The sequence below is a fragment of the Haliotis rubra genome, unplaced genomic scaffold, assembly GCF_003918875.1.
Source record: "Haliotis rubra isolate DU_JTF1 unplaced genomic scaffold, ASM391887v1 Scf730, whole genome shotgun sequence".
NCBI lineage: Eukaryota > Metazoa > Mollusca > Gastropoda > Lepetellida > Haliotidae > Haliotis > Haliotis rubra.
The window spans coordinates 47338-68207 of record NW_025767447.1 but is presented as its reverse complement, the minus strand read 5'-3'; the positions used below and the strand labels follow the sequence as shown (position 1 = coordinate 68207).

General features: G+C 37.8%; 1 protein-coding gene across 2 annotated transcripts; it reads left to right on the top strand.

Annotated features, from left to right (window-relative positions):
- Nucleotides 1–830: 830 nt before the first annotated feature.
- LOC124259637 lies at nt 831–16330 on the top strand. 2 transcript variants are annotated; one of them, XM_046693809.1, is made up of 6 exons: nt 831–871; nt 1143–1160; nt 3392–3469; nt 5331–5394; nt 9207–9260; nt 12221–16330. In XM_046693809.1, the coding sequence occupies exons 3-6, from the start codon at nt 3448–3450 to the stop codon at nt 12516–12518; spliced, it is 438 nt and encodes a 145-aa protein (XP_046549765.1). In that variant the 5' UTR covers nt 831–871; nt 1143–1160; nt 3392–3447; the 3' UTR covers nt 12519–16330. The 2 variants fall into 2 exon arrangements, with proteins under 2 accessions (XP_046549765.1, XP_046549766.1); XM_046693810.1 differs by lacking the exon at nt 1143–1160.
- Nucleotides 16331–20870: the final 4540 nt, after the last annotated feature.

The following is a 20870-nucleotide window of genomic DNA, read 5'->3' as shown; positions in this document are numbered from 1 at the left end:
GTAAACCAACAGTCTGTTGTGTAATGGACTGTAAACCAACAGTCTGTTGTGTAATGGACAGTGTTGCACTCATGTCCTGGCTTGTCAGATTGATGGTGAGGAAGTCCAAGTGATGCAGGTTATATTATGGAGCACAGGTCTAGAGTGTCCACCGGCCAAACATCCTCATCAGGGCAAACCCTGAATATAACTGACTATCAGAGGATCCTGGAACTGATAAGGAGGACAACTCTACAATGAGTTATTGCACCTTGGCCCCCTGCAAGAGTAAAATCTAGAGATGAATGTATGCTTTAACTGGGTTTTCAAACATTTTACAAGATATTTTATTGATACTCAATTCACATAAGAATGTTCTTAGCAAATCCCAGTGAAATTTAACAGAATTGCCCACAGTGAAGTGACTATCATTATGGAATAGTGTAAATACTGTGTATTTTTTCACTTTCTAGCCGACAAGTTCCACAACGCCACAAAACTCTACAGAGAAGGAACTGAAGATGGCGCTGATCCTGGTGGCGGTTATCCTGGGAATGTTGCTAGTGGTCGTCGTTGTCACATTCTACATGAGTCGTAGGAAGTCAGTACTTGACACTTCCTCAACTAATGTCAGCTGACAATTCGATATGCAGCAAAAATTATTTATTCAATTCTTAATCTTATCCACATTTTGCTACTTTGAAACTTAACTTATGCAATCTTTTGTTTCTTTTAGTTAAATCTCTAAATCAACTCGGGAAAATTTTGAAATTTAAGAACCATTATATTGTAATGCTTTAAACATTTTACATGCAATATGTATATTTATGACACACTACTTGACTGTTTAGGTACCAAAGAAAGCTGAAAGCTGCAACAGCCATGGCTTATGGTATGTATACTTAGATGTATATCTGTGATCATGTGTCAGGTGATGCCTGTATCTCTATAGATATATCTGTTGTGTATATAGTGAACAATGTTCATATCACTATGATGAAGACTGAACAGTTTGTAAACAGATATTTCAGATATCTGAGCAAAGTGTCGTTCACTGTTAAATATTTATGGGTAAAATATTAATCGTGTTTGTAGCGAGGTTGTAGAAGTCAGCAATATCTATGTTCATGCAATATATGACCACTGTGCCATGTTTTCTGCAGTCACACGTAACGGAGCTGGTAGGTTGATATTTTGTCATTGTGATTGTCCCCCATCTCTCCTTGCGTCTATGTGGTCTCGGTGACTGGTAACACATTCACACTGGTCACTGAGAAGTCCAGGGTTCCTTCATGTCATGTTCAGTTGTGAGGAGCAGTCACTCTCCAAGGTCCATGTTATGGTTGTCCTCAGTGAGACCAAGAAACAGAGGCGATCATCAAGATACACTTAAACACTCTTTATCTTGATGTCATAGTTTATAAAAGCCTCAGCAGTTTACCTTGTAATGCAGTGTTTACCTGTTGCCTTTAAAAATAAACATTAAAATGGCAGATTTCATTTTGAACAAGTTTTTGAAACAGACCTGATGAGTATGTGTCATCATGTCAAACTATATTCGTGTATAACTGAGAAGCTGCATTGTCTGCTGTCCTTGTAGTCCCAGTGAAACAAGTGACACAGTGGACCTGAAGGAACCTTGCACTAATAATGACAAAAACCTTGACTGAACCCTTGGTGAAGATAGATCATCGGCAGTGTTCAATAAGGTGTCTTAGTGCTAGGTCTACGTGAAAGATGACGATCCAAGCACATGAATATCTTTGAGAACACGGTAGATTGCTGCCATTTTGCTAGTTGCAGTATGTGTGTGTTAACAGAATTTGGTTGCCTATGGAAAAACTGTTCCCAGAGTCTCTAATGATCCACTGTGACACTGCAGAAACATTACCTGAACATAATGACAGGGATCACGCCTAGCCTTAGTGCTAGGACAAGTGTATGGTGGAGTATTGGGACACCAGAGGAGTGTTACAACCACCCATATTGCCCCTTTCCCACCGCAACTGATGTGGCTGCTATAACCTAACACTTTTGTGATTGATGTAGAATTTACATTGGTTTCTTGCGAGGAAATCTAGACTCTCGTGTGAAATCACTCTGGGTACACTTTCTTTAGGGAACCATTTCTCTCAAAAGAACTATCGTCCAGCTGAGTACTGTGTGAATGTCCACTGTCCTGGCATGGTTGTATTCAATAGTACATCTATGTTTACATACAGTTAATTTTGCATGTGAATCTCTTTCTTCTTCTGTTTGAACTATGAATACTACATTCTGCTTGTAATATTTATGCACATGGAAGAACTGTGATTTTATATATGTGATTAACCAAATATTAATGAAAAGCTATTTCTATGGTCCCGTGATGTGAGTCCATCTGTGTATGTAACATGAGGATTAGCCTTGTAACAGTGTGCAACCTGTGGAACTGTCAAAACACAAAGGGAAATGATGTCCTATCCTGGTCTGGTCTTCTTACTGAGGTCTGTACGAAGGAAATGGAACTGCTCCTCAAGCATTTAGAAATATCTGGAAAAGTTTGAATTTAAGATATATATTTCCACAAAAGCATCTGTCTTAAGTTCCAACTCTTGGTTGTACAAAAGAATATTATATCACTCACAAGAAAAACTATTATTGTGTTTGAGGAAAACAGGCTTCTTTGCATTGGCAAGCTGGTTTCATTAAATGCAAATATTTTGATACTTTTGTTTGAATGTCTGTGAAGAAAGAGTGTTGTGTTTTCACCAATGCTGGTGTTATGGCTATTTCAGACACTGCTTTGAGCCCAGCTGTTTATCGCCATAAAGGTGTTACTCCACTCATAGTTTTTTGTGTTTCTACATTATTTGATTTGAATTCTTCAGTGTAGAACTAGATATGTTCTAACTTTGGGTTTGAATTTCAGGGTTGATTATCTAACAACCTCTTTCAAGTCTCACACATGGAATATATAGCCTTTGGAAAGTTGTGGAAATTATTATGTCAGCAAATACAAGCTACAAAACTCATCATGATCATAAAAGTCTCTGATAAATTGCAGAATCCTGTGTGATGCCAATGAAATCATCATGTGTTTATGCAGGACTATGAAATAATATATAGTTTGAAAATTATTTTCAAAGACAATTATATCTAAGGACAAATAAACATAATAAATGATATCCCATTTTGAAACATTATAAATCTAATTCATGAACTTTCTTTTGTAGTGTTTATTGTAGATACATTTATAAGAAAATAATTTCAATTAACATTTTTTAAGACACATGGTCAGAGATTTTAGCAAGGCAAGAAAGTAAAATGGCTGACATAGATGATCAATACATTATTCCCATGATTTTCCATGTATATTCTTCATGTGTTTTACCCTGGTTGGTGTTGATATTGTGTTTTTGTCTCTCCCAAGGGTTTCTCAAACTCCAGGTATCACGGGTCTAACGCCCGACTTGACATAGGCTAGGCATGGGGGCATGCCTCACAATCGGTACTACTTTAGTGACAACAATTCCTGAGTGGCAGTTCCTCTAACAGCTTAACACTAACTTTGTATTCTAGCTGAGTAACACACAACACCGGCTTATCTTATTATCATCACGCTATTCTTTCCCATAACAGGATAAAACCAGCTCTAATCTGTATTGCCCTTATTTCAGTGTTATTACGTATATTACTGTGATGATCATATATTTTAAAAACATTGTATTATTTTATTATGGCTTTTTTTTATGAAGAAGGGATCAGAATAAAAATATATTTTTCTGTGCTATGTTTTAGATCAAGATATACTTATGATTGCTCATTGTGCATGATATGTAACAGTGAGAGAATGTGAAGCTGTACGTTTGTGAAAACTAGCAACTACATAATTAAAGTACACTTTCCTATGATGTTCAATGTTAGAAGATTTAATATCTGGCACATTTGTCTGTTTCATAATTCCTGTTGTCCCAATGCTCATCTGACTACAATTTATCCAGATGTTATGTTTACACAATAGATAAACAGGACATAGACAAAAGCACACCGAAATACAATTTAAAACTAGTTACTGTATGAGCAGTTGTTGGGAAAGTAATATGGTCAGTTCCTTCTCAATGCATTTCATATGTAATGTTGTAACAGGGGCCTCAGTCGACTTGTACACAGACATATACAAAACAACTCATACTTTAAGATTGAAAAATTATAAATAGAGAAATAGTGAATGTTTTGGCACAGCCTGCCTGAAGGTATTACTCCAGGTATCCATTTGCCTCACTGTCTGAGTTTAGACAGAAAGAAATAACCATCATCCTTCTGAATTATGTCAATTTCTTAGAAGTCTCATACCAACTTTCTGAAAGGGCTGTAGTTTCTGTTTTAAGGACAGGATGTTGTAATGTAACAGTGAACATTTTGAATGTACAAGTTGATTCTGTGATTGTGGGGGCATGTTTATGACAAATGTTGTTAATCATTGCTCAATGTATTAAAGAGTTAGGTTTTGCATTAATGTATTATGTGGTAACACTGTAGATTATACAGGCATACCATACTTGAGTCGAAAACTGGAAAAGTTGACAGTGTTACAAATGTCTTATTCTCTTCACTAATGTCTCCCTTCCTTGCTAACACAGACCACCAGTGCACACACTATGCACCTTAGTACATGTGTATATACTTCAGTTGATGATCCATTTCATTATTTGATCTCTGATTTGAAATTGTAGTTACCTGTGCCCAGCTCTAACCTGCTTGTGAATATCTGTCAGGAAGTGTAAACAGATTTGTTGACCATAGTGAAAGACAACATGATTCACACCTTGCTGATGTATTCTGATCACAGACTGACAGATATTTCCGTGTGACTGTAAATGTGTATAGAAAATATGTGTCTTTGAATTCATATCATTTTAATGCACACAATATATGCAGGCTTAGTGTTTGCTGCTTGTTAGGATTTACTATTAGTTTTTAGTCCTTAGTGCTCTAGTTGAATTTAGTTGAAGTACATCCTGGTTCTAGACACATAGCTATGCACTCTGTGTATATATATGCATCTTAGAAGAGTAATAGTCAGTATGGATTACTGGTGTATCTATAGTGCACAAAGGATGTAAATCTTTCATGATTAGGTTTGTGTACAAGTTTGAACAAAGCTGTAGTGCATCTTATAATTTATTATATTCAGTTTAAGCAAACTTGCAAAAAAAAGATCACGTCATTAGTCAGCACAGATATAACTATTCATGACTTCATAGAGAGAGAGGATAATGTTATCGCAATGTTCATCCAGTTAGTACTTATGTGGCTGGAGGTGAATGAGTTGACGTGACGGTCACATTGAGGCTATTTGTCTGCTCCAGGTTCCCAGGACTCTGATCTGTACAAGCTGGAGATGCCAGGCACCAACATCCACTCCTACGAGAAGTGAGTATAAAGTCCTCTACAGACATGCGTACCAAGCAGGGAAATTTCAAATAATGTCGAAATTGTAATTTTTATCATTTCACGTCTGTTTAAATATTTTTCACCATGAGCAGTTAAATTCTTGTAAACATTTGGGATGTCATGTAGTGTAGATGATACTTGCATGAGTATTTTTGGTTTCGCTCCTATTTTAGGAAATAGTTCATGATTTATTTTTATAGTTTTTTAGCATTCATGCATTAAATCCTCCGAGGGTGTAGTGAGAGTTTTCCTAGATGTTCATCTCTTGGTTCTCCTGGTAAACCAGTAGTTGTGCAGAGGAAATATTGCTGTGTTCCTGTTATTTTCTGATGATTGATAGCATCCATTTTCATGAATTATACCTGGCATTGCTTTGTTTCCTCCCCAATAACCTCAGACCAAGAATGTATGAGGGTCAGACGAGATTTTAGCGTACGTGGGTATCCAAAATCTTCATGTTCCCTTTCCGTTTGTATGATAAAGTGTTTGTTGTTGCATGATCGGATTGGCTTCTCACTATTGACCAACAAACAAGATGGCTGAAAGTGTAGCTGAATCCACCAACACCTATTAGACATAGAGACTTGCTGACAACTGTCAATTCCTTTGAATCTTGTCTCATGTCAATCACAAATTCTACTTTGTGTATAGGTACAGTCCGTTTGAGTCAGAAACGGACCGATGAATTGCAAATGTTATCATAGTTATCATCATAAATATAAATAGTACACGTTTATCATTTACTAATACCCAACAGCTTTCTTATATTTGAAAATTTTCCGGACTCCACCAAAAAAGTTGTTTAACAAACTATCATCATTGAAAACGCAAAAGTTGTTATCTGTCGCGACGGGGTGAAACCGCAGAAATGGAACAGCCACTGTCTCGTGCGTGCAAGGGATACACATGCCTGATGAAAAATGAAGCTGAATGCTGTTATCTGTCGCGTGGCGGGTGAAACCGCAGAAACGGAACAGCCACTGTCTCGTCGCAAGGGATACACATGCCTGATGAAAAATGAAGCTGAATGCTGTTATCTGTCACGGCGGGGTGAAACCGCAGAAACGGAACAGCCACTGTCTCGTCGTGCACGGGATACACATGCCTGATGAAAAATGATGTTGAATGCTGACGTGAAACAGTTGATGATTAAAGTGTAAGATTTTTTCCGTGCTGAAGCCGAAAGGGGCAAACCATTTTATGCCATTAATAAAATTCCGAAAGCGGGCAGCAAAAGCTTTAGGAGTATCAGCAAGGGTACTGACAAATGTTCTGGAACACAAACATTGTGAGGGTGATGGGAAGCAGGTAGGGGTCGTGTCAAAATCACACAAATTAAAACATTTGGACAACTTTCAAAAGAACCTTGTAAGGCAGTCTATCAACAAGCTCTATTCTGAAAACAAATACATGTCGCTGACAATTTTAAAAAAGCATTTGAAGCAAGAACACAACCTCAGAGTATCAAAGTACACACTCTAGCGACTCTTACACCCTTTGGGGTATCGTTATAAGAAAATTTCGGGGAGAATAGGTCAGTACTCTGTGAACGCCCTGATATCGTTCGCTTGAGAAATAATTTTCTCAGGGTTATAAAGAAGAAGCGCGAGGAAGGATTCGAGCCAGTGTACTTGGACGAGACCTGGGTCAGTTGGTACCCGATGGGGGTGATAAGGGGTCATGTAGAAAGCTGCCTCTAGGGAAAGGAGAGAGACTAATCATTCTCCATGCTGGTTGCTCCAGCAAAGGCTTTCTCCCAGGCCGCGACTTGATATTCAGGGCAAAGTCCACAGATAACAGAGACTACCATTCCGAGATGAATGGTGCGATTTTCCTCGATTGGGTTAAAAACAAGTTGGTACCAGCTGTACCAGAGAAGTCTTTTATTGTAATGGACAATGCCCCATACCACAGCGTGCATGACCCCGACAGTAAAGCCCCGACATCGAACAGTCGAAAAGGTGATATGATATCATGGCTCGACAAATTTCAGATCGCACGGCCTTCAAAGGCAACGAAGCCTCAGCTATATGAGATCATAAAACCCACAAAGGTTAACCTTTCTACAGTTGACAGTTACATAAAAAGTAAGGGTCACGATATTCTGCTACTTCCACCCTATCACTGTGACCTTAACCCCATTGAAATGATATGGTGTATTGTCAAAGGAGATGTTGCCAGATCAAACACAACTTTTAGATTACGTGACGTAGAGGTTTTGGTTAAGGAATCCCTTAACAAAATCACGACTGAAACTTGGCAAAACTGTGTCAACAAGGTAGCTAACGTCATTGAACAAGGTTACTGGTCTCGGGATGGCTTACAACAGGCAACTGTGGCACCACTTGTCATCCCTTTAAGTCGTGACTATGACACTATGACAGACGAGGAACCGACAGGTCTCCCGGAATAGATTTTAAGATGTCCCCCGCCATGACTGGCTGTTCCGTTTCTGCGGTTTCACCCCGCCGCGACAGATAACAACTTTTGCATTTTCAATGATGATAGTTTCTTAAACAACTTTTTTTGGTGGAGTCAAGAAAATTTTCAAATATAAGAAAGCTGTTGGGTATTAGTAAATGATAAACATGTGTACTATTTATATTTATGTGGCAATTTTGTACAATGATAAAATTTGCAATTCATCGGTCCGTTTCTGACTCAAACGGACTGTAGTTGTAAATTTGCACATTTTAAATGCATGCGATATACCATACATATTTGTAACTGTTTTCTAAAACTATTTCAGAATGAACTTGTAATACCTCTTTGAGTAGGCTGTCCTCTGTTTTGTGCATGCATTGCATTGTAAAGACACTTAATAACTGCCAGTTCAGTTCCTTACCCTTGAGTTTTCTTTCCCTTCACATTTTCAGTTGGTTTTATTTATTTGACATGGATCTTGCTTCTTAACTACATTTCCAGCCTGGAGTAATTTTAGGATACAAATTAACACTTTTAAGGGTTTTAAACTGAGTTTACCTTCTTGGTGATTTGGATTTTATACTATAAATACAAATTTTGGTATTTGTTTCATAATAATAAATTTTGATAACCACTTGGACAGGTGTTTAATTGTTGTATGCTAATGTGCATCACCTCCGCCAGGAAGTGAGGTCCTAGGACACATCCTAGGAGTGCATGATTACCCCAGTGGATACTGTCAGTAAAGTTTCACTGTATATGTCATTCTACCCTGTCTCCCCTTCTATTTCAAATTGTTCATTGTGATGCACCACAGTCTACATCTCTATATCATGTTATATTGTAATATACAAAACTTCAGATATAAGCTAATGAAGATTAAAATGGATCACAATAATTTAAATATTCTATTGCTTCAATGACAATTATTACTGCTATGTTTTTACTTTAACACATTAAAGGACTTAATGGATAAGTCAATTTAGTTGTTTGCATTTTATAAATTGTGATTTCAAATGGATATGTGAAAATGTGTAAAGTCAGATTTAGCCTTTGACAGGGATGTGGGCAGTGTCACAACCCGCCCTCCCCTGACATTGTAGAGCTACTAGGAAAGCTCTGCATCATACACAACTAAGATTATTGTACATCTCCCCTTCCCCTCTACAGAAAGTCATTTCTCATATTGCCATCTGTAGGTTTAGCAGATCAGAGACCTTGTTGATCATCATTCTTAGCTATGGCTGAAAATATACAACACTTGGTTCATAGGCAATGACCTTTCAAGAGGGCATTGTCTGAGAAACAAACTTTGTTGTTTTCAGCCTGTGTGATATTATGTTTATAGCCCGTGTTGTACATTTCAGTGCCAACCCCATCTACCTGGAGAAGATCCTGCTGGACCAAGTGGATGATGACGGGTAAGTCCATCTTGAAGCAGGGGGTGGGCAGGAAGCATGTAGTCTCTTGTGGCTGAAAGTTCTAGTGTGTAACTGTTGCACTGTCTAGAAAACTAGTTCAAGGAAAGAAAATATGCAATAAAAGTTTAAATGAAATCATTTCTAATTTAAATGGACATACCTTGTCATGTTTCTCAAATATAGTGACTAAGGAAGATCAGTTTCTTCAGGATTTTTAAGTGGTCATATTAAGGCTTATGAAATTTGGTGATTTTAAAATAAATTTAAACATTCCAATGAAAGAATGAAGCAGTTTGAATTTATGTGGTGTTAGACTTTTTATTGACCATAAACATGTATTTTGAGGTAATGTTGATTGTGTCCATGTTAGACATTTACATATGTAGTCATGTGAAAGTATTAGATGATGTCAGCAGAAACTGGTCAGATAGGTTATAGGTGCACTCATTGCTGTATTGTTTCAGAATCTACATTCCTGTATTCAGTTGATATTGTGTTTCATTTGACTGTATCCAAACACATTCATTCTGCATAAACCCTTTGATGGTAGCTTGCATGCTCTCATATGTTTCATCAACATGGTGTGTTATTGTTTAGAAGTTTAATGTTCATTTGATAAGGCAGCTGGATGTAACATTTGTTATATTTGGGATTACACTTTCTTCGTATAGTACAGTTTCTAGTACTGAGAGGCTACGGTGGCTGAGTGGTTAGCAATTTGGCAATTTGTCGCCCTTCTCTGAGAGTGGGCTCGGATCCTGTGTGGAAATCCACCCCAAAAGTACTAGAATTTGTACTTTACTAAGAAAATGTAATTCCAAATATAACATATATTACATTCAAGCACTTTCTAATAGGTGTGGTATATACAAGACAGATTGGCATGTGACAGTTTGATTGTACTCTATCTAAAGAGGTGAAACCAAGTTATAATATGTATATTGTATGAAGTAGGTTGCTTTAAACCTGTATCTTGATTTCTTTAGTGAAGAATCCCAAAATGTTTTTTTTAAATGTGGCTGCATTTCCTATATACCAACTCTATATTACCGATCCTTGTGAACTTTGGCCTAGTAGCTGATGAACAGATCCCAGGAGTATACTCCATGTATGCTCTGTTGTATCCAACACAGTGTGAATCAGAATGACACCCTTCTGATATTGTATGACAGTTCATTCACATATATCCATCTTGATACTTAATCTAATACTATTCAATGTAGTGACTATATCTGTATCATGAACCAGCCTTTTCCCCAATTATTAAGTTGTGTAAGTGTGAGAAGCCCCTATAATTTAGCACCACAACACCGACATGTCAGTCATTTCAAGACTCACCTGTACCTAACTACATAATCCTGAACACTGGTATAGGCCTTATGAAACACCTTCTTACTAAACCCTTTAACGCCATAGAAGGAGAAATGAAACTCTTTAGTTGCTAAAGTGATTAATACCCTATGTTTCCATTTCAAAATTGTGTAGAAAAACAGCAACAGCTTAAGGTAAGGGAGCCAGTTGAAAGTGTTTAGTCAAATTTATTCTTTATTTTATTGTTTGCAGTACATTTCTTCTTTCCAAGCTTCAATGCACCTTCCTCCAACAAAACATTCCCTTCCCTGCTTCTGTAGGTTAAGATTGAACATTGGGGTATGCCGAATGAAATCTGACAAAACTTGACAAATGTATTCTAAATAATGGGACATCACATACAGATGGTGCAGTTGGTTTTTATCCATGTGTGCTCAATAGGTCAAATTAATGTTTCAAGCAAGTATCTTTTTCAAACTTCCATTGACAATTATTTTTCAAGTGACATTCCATCACTTAATATCATGTCTATCTGTGTGTTTTCGCAAATGATACTTTGAGATTCGTACCTTAATTTTATTATAAGTTTTCTTGCTCCTTTTTTCATATCTTGGTTTATGGATATTTTCTATGAGTTTAACTATTATACGTAATGAAAAAAAGTAGGATATTAGCTGATAACCCTTTGATGTGCAATTTAAGACCCTTCATTTTCTTTTTTCTTCATTATGAGGTCATTTGAAAACACATGTTTAAAACATTCTTTCATTTTGTCCATTATCTATACAGTGGTTGGAGAATAGATTAATTGTACACCAGACAATTACAAGAGGCCTTAATTTCAAAGCTGAAAGTTTCCAACCTTTCATCAGAGTTGCTGTATGACTCTGTACCTTGCACTTCATCTAACATTGCACAAACCCTTTTGATGCACATTCTCATCTTTCTGATGCATAACTGCATGCAAATATGCTTGACTTGATTCATGTGTGCAGTTTGTCATGTAGATAGAGAGTTTGCAGTTGCATGAAGATATTTTTCAGGAACTGAAAATCATTTTCCAAGACAATAAATGTGTAATATTCATATCTTTTGATGAAAGTTTAGAGACGTTAGTGTGTGTTATCGATATTGATATTCAAGATTTTATTTACTTTCTATTACATGTTCTTTTCTTTTATCTCTTACAATTACTTAGGCCCATTAACTAGTATGTTTTCAAGTGAATATGTTTTGACATTTACTGATCTTTCAGGTCTCCCATATATTCACATCATACGAGATCAGAACTATGTTGCTATTTATCTGCAATCTGATCAGTGTTTAATACTTCTTTTCATGTTTATTAAAGTTATGACAAGATTTCTATTGTCTATTTTCTTTCCATTTCCCCCATACAAATGTATGAACACGAACACACACACACACACACACACACACACACACACACACACACACACACACACACACACACACACACACACACACACACACACACACACACACACACACACACACACACACACACACACACACACACACACACACACACACACACACACACAGAGACAGAGACATATACAGAGTAAACATTTCTTGTATTGAGTGCATGTTTTTGCCGCTTCTATTTAAGTGTCATTATATTGCAGGCAAAACTCCCTGGATGAAAATGCTGTGGATCCTGGGCAACCGTTTGATGAGCAGGAGGTTTCTATGAATATCTTCCCTGAGGATAAAGAGTTCACAAACAGTCTTTCTTCTACTGACCTCTATCTTAAAGCAGCACTCAATGAACATGAGACATCTCGGAACCTGAAAAATCATGACATGTCCAAGAAGTTTCAGCACACAAATGGGAAGCTGAAGATTACCAATGGGCATGCACATAAGGACAATGATGTCATTACTACACGAAATGTTGATGGTTTGCAGACAACAGAAATCTAGGGATATTAATGTATTATTTATGAAAACAGATGTCAGAGGTGTTGAATCTTTAGCTATCTATGTGTGATGACTGTTTTCATTATAACCATAGCTGTTTATACCTTTTCTAGCTCAACACAAACAAGCCATCGATGATGAGTTGGTGTCTATGGTATGCTACCATAAGAGCCCACTCAGTATTTTTATATGAGTTTGATGATGATTATGATGAATTACATGATGTCTTTAAGTTCTTATGAGAGTGTGCCTGAAACTGCAACACTTGAGACTTTCCATTATTACCACATATGAATGTTCATGATGAGTGTTGTGCTCCAACAGTGCTTTCAAGAAACTGGACATGTGTTCAACATAAAGAATGATATTATTTTGTGCTTCATTCTTGTACCTGGTACGGTAATTATGTGTCTGGTGGTAGAGATGGTATGTGATATTGTGTCAGAATACAACCTTCAATACATCTTGTCACAGAAACACTTCATGCCATGCAGTAATTGCCACAATGGTAAGAAAGTGGCAGTCAGTCACTTATCAACATGAACTTTGGAGTGGTTTAGAAGTGGTGTGACAAAATAATCAGCAAAATGGACAATCAGTGATGTGTCGAGAAAGTTGAAGACAATATGGACACAGGGAAATCGTGAACATCACATTGTGGTATCCTCTGTGTTGTTATGACCAGAATATTTGTGCTGCACAGGATGTGACATGGATGCCAGATGCCAGTCAGTCACTGGAGACCCAGCAGTAAGGGTCAGCGGTCCTGATTGAATCCTTGGACATGAGAATCTAGAAAACATCGAAGTGAATATGCTTTAACAGATGTGAACGGATTTGGAGTAGAGATGGGAAATGTATAATGTTGATTAACTAGTTGACCACCTCAGCATGTTGCATGGCCTGATAGAGTCCTGATGCCCATGATACACTGAGTCATTGTTAGAGTGTGCCTCAAAGAGTCAAGGTATTGCATGTACGGGGATATACAGTTGAAGACTCAAGAGCATCGAAGAGTATGCATCCAGACTACTATCAAAGTTGTGAGAAGATGGAACACTAGCATGTATTGGCAGATAAACCTACAGCACAGCCTTCAGACAATCACAAACCTTGCATACAGATTAAGTCTGTGGTCGGCCAAGATGAACAACGGCACATGCTACATAAGGCTGATTAGGTTTGTGGATGTGTAACAGTTACGGTGTGAGAAATGAATATGCTTCTTCATGGTGGTAGGATGTGAGAATGTGAATCTGCATCAAGGTGTAAAATAGGATGACAATAGAACTTGATGCATCAATGTTTTATACAAAAGGCACTTTGTATGAATATAATTTGAATTGTGATATCTTGTTTATAGCAATCTCTTTAATGTACTATATGACATCATGTATATGTACTCAGGAATGGTGCATGCTTTCAGTGAAACTATTATTCAGTCTTTTTAATCAGCCGTAACCTGAACCGTGTTGGGTGTGTGGTTGATTTCTGTTCTTTGTTCTTGTCAGTTCCAAGAGTTGCATAAAAAATGTCATGATCACTAAGTAATCTTTTGTACTTTAAAAGTGGAAAATATTAAATATTGTGTTGTACTGAAGTATTGATGCAGACCTTATTGTGTTTAAACATTGTGTCTTATAACAACAAAGAAAATCAAAACCAATGAATGTGATTGCATTCCATGTCCATTAACATTGACTTGCCACATATTTTCATATTTGTCTTGACAATGAAACTGAATCTTGTTGATTTCCTCCATGTGTATAGACATGTATATAATAGGTCCACTCTGTTACATATTTTTGATGAACTAAGTTCCATATATTTTATATACAAATATAGTATGTATATACTATATAAAAAGAACCAAACTGAATTTTGGGTTAAGAATATAGATATTTATATATATATAACTGTTTAAGCATTTTGGAATTTCAGTTGCACAGATAACATACACAATAATTCAGTGAATATATGTACTTATCACCAAGTAATAATAGATGTAAATAATGAGATTATCTGTACTGATATCATGTATTGTTTTGTTTGTGTATATACACAGTACAAGTGAAGAGCAGCCAGTATATAGACCCATGTGATATGAAACGAAATCCACCTTGCTTGCTTTTATATAGTCAGGTTTTCATTTATAACTTTAGGAATTATTATTGTATACACAAGACTTTCCGTTTTTCATCAATAATGCTTTGGAATTATGGGATTTTAATTATTTTCATAATTATGCTTTGTTGATTTGGATGTTGATCATCATTTTACAGTGAAAAATTACTATCTGATACTACTGTGTTAGTTTATTCGTTTGAAATTTGGAAACTTTTTTCCTGTAACATTTTTACTATTGACTATTTAATTGATATCTTTTATTAGTATTTATTTCTCTCATGCCCTAAAGACTTTAATTATACTTTGCTTGTACATACATGTAGTAGGGTATTGATTTATGTACTCATCAATCATTGTACATATCCATTTATCTTAAACCAAGCCGGCCTTGGTTGTTGATGCACCACTCTGATTGTACCATCTTGTGCATATTGTGTCGAGAGTTAGGTGATCTATTGTCTACAAAGCTCATTGAAGACTTGAGACTGGGTGTTATCTAAATAGATGTGTCATACATATTCGACATGTTTGAGATATGACTCACTGTTTTGCACACAGTATCCTGTTTACCTTGCCCACCTCATTCATGATCAAAATGTATTATTTCTGTAGCAAGATAGAGTGGAAAATATCTCCAGTTAACGTGCTGAGGAATATGTAAGCATCATAGCTTGCTGGATATTTGATAATGTACTCATTAATTATTCACTCCAAAGGCAGAATCAAGTAAATTCTGGAGGATGAACAGTAGTTCCTACATGGATACAAAAAATATTAGGAATGAATGGAATGAGGTTGGAATCAGCATTTTCACATTTTTGTACACTTGCCTCAATGTATTGCAGGTAATGAGTTAAGTCCTGTGATATTTCTGGTAAGTGTGTAATTTATTTCCACGGTATTGTGTTTCTTGCCACTGAAGCTACAAGTTCCTAGTCCACCAGTATATAGCCCAATGAATGCCTCCCTAGTCTCTCAGCATTGTCTCAGTGAAGAGCCAGAGCTATGCATTTACTGTATATGATTTACATAAATCCTGTAGCTTATTCAAGTAATATCCAAAGCATTAAGAAGACTTAGTTTGATAGCATTATATACATGAAGATTGGCTTAATGAGTGAAGCTGCTACATGTGTGACAACTTGCATTAATCACAGCATGATAACACTGATACACTGGAACCAAGTGATTTAGATTTAGCTTCTGGGAGGGGGTGTTTACTACTGATTGACAATGTTATTGTTTGAAAGTGTGTCATATCACATAAACCTGCAGCCACTGTTTGGATAAATATTTGTTAAGTCAACATCTAAATATAAATATTGAGATTTAAATCAGTCTTGATTATCAGCCAAAACGGAAACGCCTTGTATGTAGATATACAGCATATGTATTTAACAGTAATGCTTGATGTTAGTCGTAACTTTGAATTAATGTTATTTGACCTTTAATCATGGATTGTTACAACTGATGACTTAAGGTTCCACAAGTATTTATCCAATGGCTAAGACAATGAAAACATCATTCCGTTTACCCTAGTGTATTGAAATCATTGATGCCTCAGTGATTTATGTTGAAATGTGTGGAAAAAGGACAGATTCTGAGAGATTTGTTGTCCATATGTTGTTATGGTAACTATGCATCATCCATTGTGATTCACATTGTTAAGAATAAATACTGTAAAATAATGTTTTTTGTTTTTGTTTCTATCTGAAGATATTCAGATTTCTTTTAGTCTTGGAATAATCAAGTAGTTCTAAGTGACTGTAATCTGTAGTGGGGATTCTAAAAGTCAAACATCAGTTTTATTGGGCCTCCTTCAAATTGTAAAATGGTATTCACTAAAATACGGAGTGTTCACGGTTCAAATCGTGACATGTAGCATATGTTTTGATATGCCCAAGCTATCGAAGCGCACATATAAGTTCATGTCATGCGTTAGTTGTCACTGACCTCTTGTTTACCGCAGCCTTCACAGCTGTGTCTATGTAGGTGACCGTTCTTCGATATTGCAAAGATTCTAGAGCTTAACATATGTCCACCTCCATTTGAATGGGCTATTATGTACGTGGCAGACAGCAGGGCTCGCATGCAATAGCTTTGTTTGTTTGTTATAGTTTCTCGGTCCCCTGAGAATAATATGGTGATATTATTCTATGCACCCAATAGTGTAACACTTTCGCCCCACACTTTTTAAAATCATTGGGAACCAATTATTTAGGCGTGCAATGTTCGTCTAGAGGATGTCCCATGCGTTGTGATTTCAGTTCCTGGTTTAATAGTCCAATTCCTGTTCACCCCAAAATATACGATATATAGTTCCCATTACCAACATAGTATCATGTATAGTCAGAGCTGTGACCTGGGTTATCGGGCGCTCGTCGTGGAGGCAACACCAGGCGTTAATGCTCATGGACGTTACTAGTAAAAACACACCAACATAACACACACATACACTGGTATTGTTGTTTTGTTATACAAGGAGCAGGTCGACATATTGCCTCCTCTTCCAGGATCCGTTGACGGGGAAGGGTCCCAGTTATAATGATGACACAGTTACACACATGCTGAATATTTACACACAAAACTGAGTCCGAGGATTCCCGGAAGACGTGTGAACCGCGCATCCACTTGGCTCAGTTGTGATTGGCCTACCACAGCTCGTAGGGCACTGTTACCGATAACAACAGTAACACACAGTGGAGGAATTTACATTTCAAAAGATAGGTCCATTAGACTTTAGGGCGTTATAGGCTACCGCGTCGCCAGGCCTACCTTCACCAGGGCTGCAAAGCGCAGAGTTTTATAACGTTAGATACATCTTCATACACACATTAGGATGCTAGTAATATGTACACACCAAGAATAAGTCCGAAGGTTTTGGAAAGCATGAGAGTCAAGCAACACTTGGCTTATTTCGGTCGGGCCCCTTCTAGCACGCAGGGTCGCTTTTAACATCAGTATCATGTTCATCTCTCGTAACCTGTGGCTGTCATCCGTTCCGTCCCTGGATGGATGTCCCCATTGCTCCCGTGGAGAGGAGTCGAGTCCAGGATAGAGATGACGGATAACCGGCGCCGTTGTAGACCGCCGGGGGTCCTCTTTCTTTCTCTCCATCCGGTAGGAGTGGCGCAGACGCTACTCGCTGTCTGAAAGTGTTACTCGCACCTTCCGTGTTGACCGGTACCATCTCCATATCGGATGTAACGTCAGGTTGTGTTCTACCACCTACTAGTTTGGCAAGCCAGGTTCGGAGAAATTTTTCTATACATTACTATTCCCCTAGTATTGCTACGATAATCACTATTACTGCCGAGAAAATATTCCCAATGTGTTACAGGCCCTGTATCCATCTCGACCATAGTGGTATCTATATCCCGTAACTGTTGTACCAGGTGGTTCATAGGAATGTATTTAACGTCCTTAAGCGGCGCAGGCACTTTTAGCGAAAGTCAAATTATTAAAATGTATACGCAAAGGTTCCAGCATTAGTATTTCCGGAGATATTAGCGTTATTGATTAAATTCTGAAAATTATCATTTACTGTATGGTACGTTTCACGGTGATAATAGGGTAATAACGTTAGATGATTATTGGAGGCAGAACATGTTTTCATTTAATCTTATTAGGCCTAATGGGGGGCTTTACAGTGAGGGTTCTAGTTTGTCTTACATCTTCCTTACACACAACTGTAAATACTGAAACATCTGTACTGGCAATAGCCCATTGACCCTTGGCGATATAGGTTGCCTGTGGCAACAAGGCCCGGAGTCGGACGTCTGTATCACAAAATAGTTTTACTTTGGCCGCATTTTGGGCAAACAAGGCAACAACGCACAATTGACTCAAATTGATGGGGTATACCGGACTTTCGATAAAACAATATTTAGACATAGGGTGTGTGCAAGTATTGCTTTCTGATTCTTTTAGCAGTAAGTTACTGGGTACGTTTAGCGTTTACGGCGATCAATGTTGTTTCTAATCTATACTGGGATAACATATTGTGAACTGAATTTGTTGCCCTTATTGAGTCGTTAATAGTGATTGGGACGGGTAGATGTGTGAACTCTGTAAATTTCAGAAATGTCCATTAATATCCAAAAGGGGTACATTAACAAGGACCAATATTTTGTCGTCGTAAAGAATAGTGCTACATTTTAAATGTTTATAGTAATCCCAAAGGGCTTCGTTAGGCTCGTCTGGAAGTTTGAATCGTGGGGGTAGATGTACTTTAACGTCGTTCAGGATGGTCAATAATGATGTTGGGGTAATAGTACTTGGGGACATGTGTCCTAACGATAACATATTTAGTTGTAATTGGATATGCTCTAGATAACCTGTTAGAAGATGAACAGTGTCCCTTATTTCTTGGATTGCTAATTCAATTTGGAGATACGTGGCTGTGGCCCATTCTAAATTTATGATACGTATATTTAACATATGCGTTACATTGCTATCTGTCTGTCCACAGGCGTAATTTTCCGAGAATTTTATTTATCTTATTCCTGTTTCCAGCTATTTCTACCCGGGAGGTATTTAGAATAATGTGAGGACTTTCGTCTACTACATGAGATAAGCGTTCTTGGTTATTTGCTAAGTTTTGAACATTTCGTTTATGCCAGACAAAATCGGCTTCTGAAACCGTACCAAATAAAAAACTTAAAGCTCTTCCCACAAAGGTAACACTGATCGTTTGGGTCTGGTCAAGTCGCTGATATTCGTTAAAATTGTTACCTAATGCTGTCAGGGTATTGTTGAGACTAACTGCATCTGCGTCTAATTTAGTAAACAAGTGAATTATTTTTTGGTGCCTTGACACCCAAATGTTTCTGAATCAAATCACGTAGAACAAAGGTCACGGTTCCAATGTCATTACGACATTTTTTCATGAAGAGCATAGTATGGTTCTAAGTCAATTACCAAAGTAAGTGTCCACTTTGATCGTGTAGTCGTGATATCATTAAGCTTTTGGAAAATCCGTTATCATATGCATCATAGTACTGCTGGCTATGCCAAACAATAATAGTAGGAGAACACTCATGTTGTGTTCGATGCTGCGAACTCCCTGGTCTTCAGATCCGGGTCCACGGCACCAAATCAAGTGTCTCCTGTCCCTTCGTGTAACAGAGTTGCACGGGCAGAACAGAACACAAGCACAGCAAAGGAAGGTGATCAGGTTTTATTCAGAGCTGCAGGAAGGCGTGGCAGACAAGCGCAGGGCTCGAGGGAGTCAGGAACATCAGCAGAGCGTAGTAGGCACAGGGCGGCTGGCTGGCTAGATGCTGCTCCTAGAGGAGATGTACTCCTTGGGGCGGTCAGAGGCGAGTCTCTCTGGACCACTGCACAGTGGGTCCTTATAAGCAGATTTCTGTCCGTCCATCATGCCACCAGTGGACAGGGGAAGGTGCCATTGTCCCTTGTTAAGTCTGAGTTACTGCTGTTTTTGAACCGTCTATGCACTACCTCCAGTGGACAGGCGAGTCATTACTATGAGATATTACCCTGTTTGTGGCAGGGCGGCATTGTACAGTTGGTCAGCCTGGGGTCACAGTTGTCTGGAGCTCAGCTCGTTAATCCGTGATACTGTCCGGCGTGACCATATGCCAGTTTCATACACAGAGCGCGACAGCTAGCAGTGCTGAGAGGGTAAGTTAATTATTTATTTGTTCTTGGCCGAAAATTCCAGGTTGTTTTATAGCTTTGTTTGTTTTGTTATAGTTTCTCGGTCCCCTGAGGAATAATATGGTGATATTATTCTATGCACACCAATAGTGTAACATGCACGACAGGGATTAAACAATACATACAGAATGCAAATGTGAAAAACGCCATTACACATTACAAACGGACACAAATTTACAGGCCACGTACAGATGATGGCGAAAAGACAGCATTTGGTTTAACAATAACTGAATATTATATGAAGTTTTCATCAATGACCGTTACGTGACATCTAGATGTTTCAGAACAACTGAGCCTGCACTGTATTCCGGTTATCTAGAGAGGATCGGGGAGAATTGTAATAATACACACTCAACAACAATGTTGTTTATGGTATATCACTAGCATAATGCAGAGTAACAAACAAAACCTCCACTGTCGGCCTGCGAGAACCGTTATGTAAATACATGCATTAAAGTTCAGAAACGTCATGTACATGTTTCTTTCGTACATGCCATAAAGTATTCATCAATGATAGATCTGTATTTGCGCAAACAACTTACAGCT

What these genes read in the sequence shown, in the direction of transcription:
- LOC124259637 (XM_046693810.1), top strand. Translation starts at nt 3,448, where the DNA reads ATGGGGGCATGCCTCACAATCG. An exon ending in GGGGGCATGCCTCACAATCG is followed by an intron (nt 3,470 to 5,330) that starts GTACTACTTTAG and finishes TGTCTGCTCCAG; the next exon opens with GTTCCCAGGACTCTGATCTG. An exon ending in GACCAAGTGGATGATGACGG is followed by an intron (nt 9,261 to 12,220) that starts GTAAGTCCATCT and finishes ATTATATTGCAG; the next exon opens with GCAAAACTCCCTGGATGAAA.